The 9,758-nt window shown below is 58.4% G+C and overlaps 2 protein-coding genes across 7 annotated transcripts in view; both read left to right on the top strand.

Annotated features, from left to right (window-relative positions):
- Positions 1-3,698, top strand: part of RASA3 (RAS p21 protein activator 3) — a 53,498-nt gene extending 49,800 nt beyond the window's left edge. For 5 of the 6 annotated variants that reach the window (XM_040991100.1, XM_040991103.1, XM_040991101.1 and 2 more), the window contains 2 exons: positions 1,152-1,335; positions 2,775-3,698. In XM_040991100.1, coding sequence (XP_040847034.1) covers positions 1,152-1,335; positions 2,775-2,850 — 260 coding nt within the window. In that variant the 3' untranslated portion in view covers positions 2,851-3,698. Of the gene's footprint in view, positions 1-1,151; positions 1,336-2,774 lie in introns of those variants that run through there. The other variant, XR_005884908.1, reaches the window with a different exon arrangement.
- A 90-nt stretch (positions 3,699-3,788) lies between these two features.
- On the top strand, positions 3,789-9,076 carry CUNH13orf46 (chromosome unknown C13orf46 homolog). The gene is made up of 4 exons (XM_040991106.1): positions 3,789-5,786; positions 6,718-6,765; positions 7,912-8,021; positions 8,350-9,076. Exons 1-4 carry the CDS (start codon positions 5,763-5,765, stop codon positions 8,414-8,416), a joined length of 249 nt encoding a protein of 82 aa, XP_040847040.1. The 5' UTR covers positions 3,789-5,762; the 3' UTR covers positions 8,417-9,076.
- Positions 9,077-9,758: the final 682 nt, after the last annotated feature.

Genomic DNA, 9,758 nt, shown 5'->3' on the forward strand with positions numbered 1-9,758 from the left:
GCTTTCCCAGGCCACAAGCAGGGAGCTGGGAGGGAAGTGGAGCAGCTGGGATACAAACCAGTGCCCATGGGATCCTGGCACATGCAAGGCAAGGACTTTAGCCACTGGGCTACTAGTCAAGGCCATCAGAAACTTGAAAGTTTTCATAGACCTCTCCTCAGCTACTTCCAACCACCTCTTTCCTATCAATTGTGTAAATAATCCGTGTTCCCTCAGATCTGCCCATCACCCTGTCCTCTCAACAGGAATGTCCATCACCCCTGTCACCCCTCAGCTGTGTCCATCCTCCTGTCCTCCACTCAGCTGTGTCCATCCTCCTGTCTTCTCTTCTGCTGTGTCCCTCACCCCGTCTCTCCTCTGCTTTGTCCATCATCTCTGTCCTTCCCTGAGCCCTCCCAGAATCACTGAGAGGACACTAAGTGGTTCTGCCACATGCCTCGCACCTCAGGATCCACTGCACAGGCACCAACAGCATTTTTTGAATATCTGCTATTGGTGCCTTGCTCTTCCCAGTCAGTTGCACTGCTGGACCCAAGTGCCACCGGTTCCTGTTTCCCACATGCAGATTCTTGTCCTTGGTCTTGTGTCCCGGTGCCACCCTTCAGAGGTATACATAAGGCCTCCAAGTCACACATGGCCATTGCTTGCCAGATCCTCCCATATGGGGATGGGGGAGGTGCAGGGCAGAGGAGACTGCTTGGGCCTCTGGTCAGGTCTGACTTTCATCCCCTGGATGTGAGCAGAGTTCAGGTGGGTGGAGACAGCTCTGGTGTCTGGCTGCTTTGTAAAGTGATCAGGAGAGACTGTCAAGCCCTATAAGATACAGAAGTGTCCTGCTGGCCGAGGAAGGTGTGTTGGACTCAGGGCTTTTGCAGAGAGATATTTTCGGTCTCCCAGCTTGAGCCCTGAGGTCGCCCAGGGTCTTGGCTCAGCCTCCAGGTGTGGTCATGTCCTTTCCTGGGCCCACTGGGCGAGCCATCAGGAAGTAGACAAACTCCCAGTGTCCAGCTTATCGGCCATGCCAGCTCGGGGCCCCTACTGCCAAGCTCAGCAGGACACACCCTGCCCAGGGTCAGCACCTGTGTCTGCCTGAGCCATGAGCCTTCAGCGGAGGCTGCTGCAGCGGCTAACCTCTCCCCACACCCCTGCAGAGGCCTGTGGCAGCCGGTCTGTGTACGACGGCCCTGAGCAGGAGGAGTACTCGGCGTTTGTCATCGATGATCCCCAGGAGACCTACAAGACCCTGAGGCAGGTCATTGCCGCGGTGGGAACCCTGGAACAAGAACATGCGCAGTATCGGAGGGACAAGTTCAAGAAGACGAAATACGGGAGCCAGTGAGTGCCAGGAGGTGGCCCTGGGCCTGAGCTGGGGCCGTGTCTGCAGCAGATCCTGGTGGCCGGGCTTCCCATGACAGGCTGTGTGAATGGGCAAGCATGCACGCATACGTACACACACACACACACAGCCTCATTAAGGATGTTGAGCCCGTAGGAAGCCCCGTGTAGTGTGGACCACTCAGGGCAGCACAGTTGGGCAGGGCTGCTGAGGGTGTGGGGTCAGGGCATAGGATAGGATAGTCGGACAGGGCTGCTGGGGGAGAGTATCAGGGCCCAGGACAGAACAGTCGGGCAGGGCTACTGGAGACGGGGCTTGGTCAGGGCCCAGAATAGCACAGTCGGGCAGGGCTACTGGAGACGGGGCTTGGTCAGGGCACAGAATAGCACAGTCGGGCAGGGCTACTGTAAAGGGGGCTTGGTCAGGGCACAGAATAGCACAGTCGGGCAGGGCTACTGTAAAGGGGGCTTGGTCAGGGCACAGAATAGCACAGTCGGGCAGGGCTACTGTAAAGGGGCTTGGTCAGGGCACAGAATAGCACAGTCGGGCAGGGCTACTGTAAAGGGGGCTTGGTCAGGGCACAGAATAGCACAGTCGGGCAGGGCTACTGGAGACGGGGCTTGGTCAGGGCACAGAATAGCACAGTCGGGCAGGGCTACTGGAGAGGGGGCTTGGTCAGGGCACAGAATAGCACAGTCGGGCAGGGCTACTGGAGACGGGGCTTGGTCAGGGCACAGAATAGCACAGTCGGGCAGGGCTACTGGAGACGGGGCTTGGTCAGGGCACAGAATAGCACAGTTGGGCAGGGCTACTGGAGACGGGGCTTGGTCAGGGCACAGAATAGCACAGTCGGGCAGGGCTACTGGAGAGGAGGCTTGGTCAGGGCACAGAATAGCACAGTCGGGCAGGGCTACTGTAAAGGGGGCTTGGTCAGGGCACAGAATAGCACAGTCGGGCAGGGCTACTGGAGACGGGGCTTGGTCAGGGCAGAGCTGAGCTGAGCACAGGTAGGAGTTGTCACAGGAGAAGCAAGAGGTGCTTCTCAGGCAACGCCAGGCAACACTCCAACCTTGTTCTCAAACTCCTTGATCTTGGGGAGAGACCCTGGCTCCATGGTGCCTCCAACTCATGGCGTCTTCCCGAGCACACACCACACATATGTATGCTAGCTTCAGGAATAGTGGGCAGTGGTCAGCTTACACATGTTTGTGTGTGCATGCTTGCCCTAACATATGTGCTTGTGTTCCAAACATGCATACACCTTCTACATGTGTGTTCACACCTCATACACTGCACAATGCTCATCCCACACACACATGCACAGTCAGGCCAGGGTAGCAGTGGGTATCTGCAGTCCTGTGCTACATGCAGCAGAGCACTGGACTGAGGACACCGCAGCTCAGAGGTGTCCTTCCTTATTCTGCCCATACCTTTGCAGGGAGCACCCCATTGGAGACAAGAGCTTCCAGAACTACATCCAGCAGCAGTCAGAGAGCTCCACCCACTCCATATAGAGTGTGCAGCATCCAAGACAGCCCCACAGCCATGACAAGGGGCGAGGACATGGATCTCACGCCCGCCATTGCCCAAGGAAGCCGAGATCTTCCCCAGAGCTACCCTGAAGAGGCCATGCAACGTGTGTGTTGCCCAGCTCCAGTGTTAGGCGCCCAATCACATGTCAGGAGCTTGGGGTAGTCGGTGTCCTGGGGACCCAGTGATCTAGAACAGCCAGCTATGAGGGACCCTTCCTTCCCCATGCCCTGGGCACCTGGGGCTGCACCACTTCTATTCAGCCCCACATCTGGGCTGGGCACACTGGGCCTTCAGGGATATTTGCCAATAGCCTGCAGTAGAGTCAGCTTCCACCAGCCCCACCCTACTGAAAGGGTTACAAAAGCAACAGGTCCCCTCGCACAGCTCCTGGTTCCAGCCTTTGCAGGCCTGCCTACCAGGTGCACGCAACTCTGCTGTTAAATGGGACCTGGCAGAGGGGGAGCTGAGAAGACCTCAGAGCAGAGCATGCATCAACACTGGTGTGGGGCTGTTTCTATTCATCCTGACAGGTTTCAGGACCCAGGCTGTGCTGAGGGGAGGGACCTCTGATGGGAAGACCCAGAGGAGAAAGGTAGTATGAGGGCTTGAGGCCCACAGTGAAGCAGGCAGGGCCTGGGCCACTTTCCCCAGGGACCACAGACCCCCAGCCCAAGGCCCCTCCTATGATGCCACCAGCAAAACATGACACAGCAGGAAAATACTGTAAAAAGGTGACTTTGGGACTCACAGCTGTGACAGGACTGTAATTTTTAACCTGGATTTGTATTTAACACTTCTGTTTATAATATACTAATGACTTGTGATGCAATTAAAGCCTGCATTTTATTCTTTCCCAGAATTGGCTGGATTCCAGGGGGTCTCTTGGTGGTGTTCAGCTCTGGGAGGAGGACGGCTGCGGACGTGCCTCTGTGACAGGCAGTATCTAGCCCATCTGCCCTCAGGACCGTGCTTCAGGGGCTGCCACCTAGCAGCATGGCCAGGCACAGGGCCTCCCCGGGTGCAGGGAACTTGGTCACTCCAGGTTTCCTGACAGGAGCGAGTGGAGGGGCCCTGGCAGAAACCTGGGACTGTGAGGCACTGTAGGCAGCTCCAGGGGGAACACCACTGGGCAGGAAACTGCTGTGCCTGAGTGGCCTCTGCTCATGAGGCTGGCAGGCCAGAGAGGGATGGATGTCCAGGGGGGGATCTTGGGGCCATCTAGGCTGGGCCCACCCAGAACTGACTCCTGCTGGCCCTAAGAGGCTCCAAAGGGCTGCAACAGGAGGTAGGGTCTGAGGTAGGAGGATCTGGGGTAGGACCCAGGCAGCGGGTCCCATGGCTTCCCCGAGATCCCAGTGCTGACCCCAGGTAGAGAATGTTGCCTCCTGACACACAGCCACCATCAAAGCTGGTAACCATGGCGCTGGACTTGGGAGGAAGGAGGCTGAGTTGGGCTGGGCCCACTAACCTCTGACCTGTGATGTCACAGCAGCCCCAGGGCGACAGCCTTGGCACAGCCATGTCCCATGCCTGAGGCTGTGTGAGGCACTCTTTCCCAGCCCAGCATGGAAAAGGACCTGGCCACGGCACACAGGAGGCACCGGCCTGGCACCGGCACCCTCCTCTTGGGTGGCAGGATGGCCAGCGAGTTCCCCGAGCTGCAGAGGAGCAGAAGTGAGGGTGGCCTGCACCAGAAAGGGGACCCCCCAGGCCATGTCAGGAAGGTGGCCAAGGACCTGGGTAGGCCCAGGGGACGCTGTGAGGGCCCTCCGGGTGGAAGTGAAGCCCACAAGGCAGGAACACCAGAACTGTGTCTAGGGATGTGGGGTTTCCACCCCATTAGCCCCTCTGGGAGGCATCTCTGTGCAGTGGCCACTTGTAGGGGACTGGGCCTGGGGGTCTGGCCCATGCTCAAAGGATGAGGTACAGCCATGTGCAGGGCCTGGTCCCCATTCTGTGAAAGGGACACGTGGCCTGAGGACCACTGTGGAGACATAGGAGGAGTCCTACCCCTCCTTGCCAACCTGCTCCACTGCATCCTCCAAGGGTCCCGAGACCTCCCTAGACCACTCTGACTCTGGCTCTGTTTAGCTTGACTGCGGGGCAAGGGCACTCAGTCAGGCCTCAGCTGGGTTATGGGCCACTCTGGGAGGTGGCAGCACCGACTAGCCTCGTCCTCCTCCCCCAGAGTCTGAAGAGCAAGAGAAGGAGCAGCAGAGTCACGCCGAGGATGTGGACTGGTGAGTGGCTGGTGGCCAGCCTGAGAGGAAGGAAGCCTTTGCAGGCCATTCTGTGTTGCCCTAGCCTCTGCTCCAGGTAGCCCTGGTCAGCCCACCCAGCCTCCGTGTCCCCAGGCTGTGGCCTGCAGGGCTCAGCTAATGTCCAAGGCTGCCTTCAGGACATGGCCCAGACATGATGTCCTCTATAGCCCTGCCGTGTCCACTCTGTTCCCCAGGACCCCCACAGCCCTGCCATGTCCACTCTACTGACCAACCTCCCCCCACACCCTCCTGCCTCCTATCACTGGATACCCTAAGGTAGGCATGGGTGGTCACCTCGGATATAAGAAGCATCCCCCTGCCACATTCAGCCACCCAGGGAAACATCAAGGCAGGCCAGGCCTGACCAACAGGCGCCCCACCATTCCTGTAGTACCCAACCAAGTCCCTCAGCCAAAGGGTGCTGCCCCAGAAGGGAACCCACACTGGCCGTGCCTGTCCCAAGCCACTCCCTCAATCCCTGCCACAGCCAAGCAAACCTGGAGGAAGACAAGAGGCTGAGGGGTCAGGACACCCCAAGGAGCCTGGGCCGTGAGAGTGGATGCAGAGACCCTGAGCCAGAATGCAGCAACTCTGAAGCCAGCGCCAACGAGGAGGAGCAGGAGGCAGAGCCCATGGAGAGCATCCCGGAGGCCCAGGTGCCTGACTTAGCCCCACCAGCCTCCTGGGGCCTCAGCCCAGCCCTGCTAACCTGCCTGCTGCCCCTCTGCAGGAGCAGGGCCCGGCGTCCACAGGGCTGAGCAACCTGGAGAGAGAGGCCAGCACTCCCAAGCAACCACAGAGACAAGTGGGGTCAAGGGTTCTGCTCAGCAGACGCTGAGCCAGGCACTGGACCCAGCTCCGTCCTTCCCAGGCTGGGGCCAGGCTGCCTTGTCCCTGGGTCCCATCCTCCCCAGGCTGCCTGTCCCTGGGTCCAGTCCTCCCCAGGCTGCCTGTCTCTGGGTCCCCTCCCTCCCTAGGATGAGACCAGGCTGTATCTCCATTTGGTTTCAGGGACGTCCTCATTGTGGTTTCCCGAAGTGCCTTTGTTGGAAGCATGGGGTGCTGAAAGCCTCGGGTCACAGCTATCCCTGCCCAACTCCCCTGGACTGTGCCCAGGAGGAGCTGGGCAGACATGGAGCCTGATGGCCATGGAGCCCACACAGGTGTCTGATGTGATGAGATGGAAAACTCATCATGACCAATTCCACCTGCCTGTGGGCGGTTGGGGCTGTTTTGGCTCCCAGGCCTGTGCTGCTGTGTCCTATACATGCCTCTCCTTCACATACCCCAGTAACATGGACACCTGCTCCAGTCTGTCCAGTCAAGGTGCCATAAGTGGGGCCCCCCTGCAGTTCACCAAGGCAGAGGCCAGGGTTGCCCAATCCTCGGCATTTCCCAGTCACTAGAGGGCGAAGGTGAAGGAGGCTGGATGGGAGGTGGGTGGGGAAGCACAGGAAGGCAATACCCTCTCCTGTTGCTCTCCTGCCAGCACCAGAAGCCCCAATGGTACAGGGCATTCCAGATCCCCGATACTGGCTCCCCTCCTGGACACCCCGAGGTCACCCCTGTCTCTGGTTCCATCCACAGAAGCCGTCTGTGTTTGTGGAGATTGATCTGGGAGATCACACTGAGGAGGTAATGCCATGAGGACCGACTCAGCCACTGGATGGCACTGCCAGGCTGGGCTCCCTGTAACAGCATGAGTGGGTGGGCAGGGCAGGAGCTCAGGAAAGGGCCCAGTTCCTCCACACCCACCCCCCAATCAGCACACACTCCAGCATTGCCAGAGCTTCTAGGGCCCCAGCCAGCCCTCAGCATCTCTGGGATCCTCTAGCCTGGTGGAAATGGTGCTGACCCAAGATCTCAGAGGTGCACAACTACTGATAAATGCTCAAAACACTCATCACACCCCTGAGCCTCTGCTGTCTTCTCTGGAATGAGTGTTTCAGAGGCTCTCAGAACAGAACCCCAAACCAAGAAAGCCCCGATACTAGGCTTCATCAACATGGCCACCACCATTACAACTGTTAGGATTTCACCATCAATGTCACCACCCCGGGCCTCACCATCACCACCATCATCACCACCATCACCATCATCACTACCACCACCATCACCACCATCACCACCATCACCATCATCACCACCATCACCACCACCATCACTACCACCACTATCATCACCACCATCATCACCACCACTACCATCATCACTACCTCCACCATCACCATCATCACCATCATCACCATCACCACCATCATCACCACCATCACCATCATCACCATAACCATCATCACCATCATCACCACCATCACATCATTACTATCACCATCGTCATCAATACCACCATCACCATCAACAGCCCATGGCCGTCATTGCCAGTGTCTAGAACAAGTGGCTGACCCAGAGCTCTGGACCCCGGCACATGGGTCAGACACATCTTGCATTGTACCAGTAGTGCAGCCAGCTAGGGCAAATTCTGCAGATTTCAGTTTTGCCAGAGATGGCCATTTTCCAGGTCTTGCTGGCATCCCCTTATGCCCTCAGAGCAGCCTACAAGATGAAAGGAGCTGGCCACTGCCACCCTCAAGGTTATTCATGAGCTCACAGTCTCCAAGGATTCTGAGGGACTCCCCAGTGGCTATCAGAGGCCAGGAACAAGACCCCTTCCTCAGCGGCACAGGGCAATGGGGCTCCCTTGGGCAGTGTCTGCTCAGCAGGACCATCTGCTGGAGGCACCTCCTGGCCTGTGGTCATTTCCGTGCCTGTTGGGCTCTGCAGGGAACCTGGCACCCAGTCCCTGACACACTGTGGCCGTGCCCCCAGGTGACTGCCTGCACCCCCCAGGAGGAGAAGCAGTCCCCGATGGACCCCGACCTGTTTGAGGATGAGTGAGTGGTACTTGTGGCTGTGCTGGCCATTTCGTGCCTTCCTCCCTGTAGGTGGGACCTGAGCACACACTCAGAAGGCCCCACAATGCCACCCCTACCCTGGAACTGCTGGACAGGAGTTGGGGGAGAGGAGAGGAAGAAGGAAGGGATTTGACTGTCCTGGTTCCCAGCCAATGCCTGGAGCCACACTCAGGGCCAGCAGTGGGGTCACTCCCGGCCCGGGTGTCCAGGAAGCTGGGGTGGCTGGCGGTAGGCAGGCAGGGCAGACAAGTGGCAGCAGCTGCCCTGGGGGCCCTTGTCACCCGCCTACCCTTTCTCTGACCTTCAGGACAAGGACGAGCTGGGTGTGCTGCATCCCGTACACCATCAAGAAGAAGGCCAAGGACAGCGCCTAGTGGCCTGTTGGAGGTACGCGCTGGGAGAGAAGGGGACTAGGCACACGCAGACCCATTGTCTTGTGGTACATTCTGGTTCACTGCTCAGCTGAACACACACGTGTGCATGTATGCAGTGGCCATACATGCCGGCAGGTACCAAGGAGCACTTCCGAGGCCCCCTGGGTCAGAGGTCAGAAGCACCAGATGCGGCTTGGTCCCTGCTGTCTGGGGCGAGGGGCCGAGGGAACACAGGAAGCAGTGGCCACTGGCCAGGCCTTAGCCTCTGCCTGCCGGATGGTGGGAAACGCCTGCAGCGCCCCCTGGTGGCGCGGCGCGGTCGGTTGCCCAACCTCTGTTTCTCTCAGGCGCCCTAGGCCGACTTGGAGCAAGAGGAGCTTCCTGCGGTCCTGTTGCCCCTCAGCGCTTCTCAATTAAAAGATGGGTTGGGTGTAAGCGCAGCCTGGGCCTCACTCACGGGACGACCTCGCGCCGGCCGGGGGCACCTCCTGCACCACAGTGCCACTGCCCTTTCCTCGGACAGCCCCGCAGGTCCTGGGCCTGCCCACAGCTCTACCCAGAGGCCCGGCCACACCAGTGTTGCCTGCGTGTGGCCCTGGGGTGCCTCCCCAGCCCAGGTACCAGGCACCCCAGGGTCGACCTTCTGTTTTTTTTTTTTTTTTAAGATTTATTTTATTTTTATTACAAAGTCAGATATACAGAGAAGAGGAGAGATAGAGAGGATGATCTTCCGTCCAATGATTCACTCCCCAAGTGACTGCAACGGGCCGGTGCTGTGCCAATCCGAAGCCAGGAGCCAGGAACTTCTTTCCGGGTCTCCCACTCAGATGCAGGGTCCCAAGGCTTTGGGCTGTCCTCAACTGCTTTCCCAGGCCACAAGCAGGGAGCTGGATGGGAAGTGGAGCTGCTGGGATTAGAACCGGCGCCCATATGGGATCCTGGCGCATTCAAGGCGAGGAATTTAGCCACTAGGCCACGCCACTGGGGCTCCAGGGTCAACCTTCTGTGTGCCCAACGGCAAGGCCAGTCCCTGCTTATGTTTGCTCCTCCCACAACCTGGGCTCCAGAAGAGGGCTCTGACTGAGGCCCTGCCCTGCAGGACAGGGTGGGGGTCATCCTTGGAAAGGTGTGCATGTGTGGGCATGCACACATGTATACAAATGGTGGGTGTTGCAGATATTGTATGTTTGTGGCTGTGTGAGCACATATTAACACACATGCATGTTGTGGTACACACATACTGATGCATGTGGGTTTATGTGTTCAAGTGCATAGCATGTGGTATGCACTTTACAGGCAGCCATGTGTAGGGATTGCGGTGTTCATATGTATAACATGTGGT

The sequence above is a fragment of the Ochotona curzoniae genome, unplaced genomic scaffold (genome assembly GCF_017591425.1).
Source record: "Ochotona curzoniae isolate NIBS_2020 unplaced genomic scaffold, NIBS_Ocur_1.0 contig_64, whole genome shotgun sequence".
Classification (NCBI taxonomy): domain Eukaryota; kingdom Metazoa; phylum Chordata; class Mammalia; order Lagomorpha; family Ochotonidae; genus Ochotona; species Ochotona curzoniae.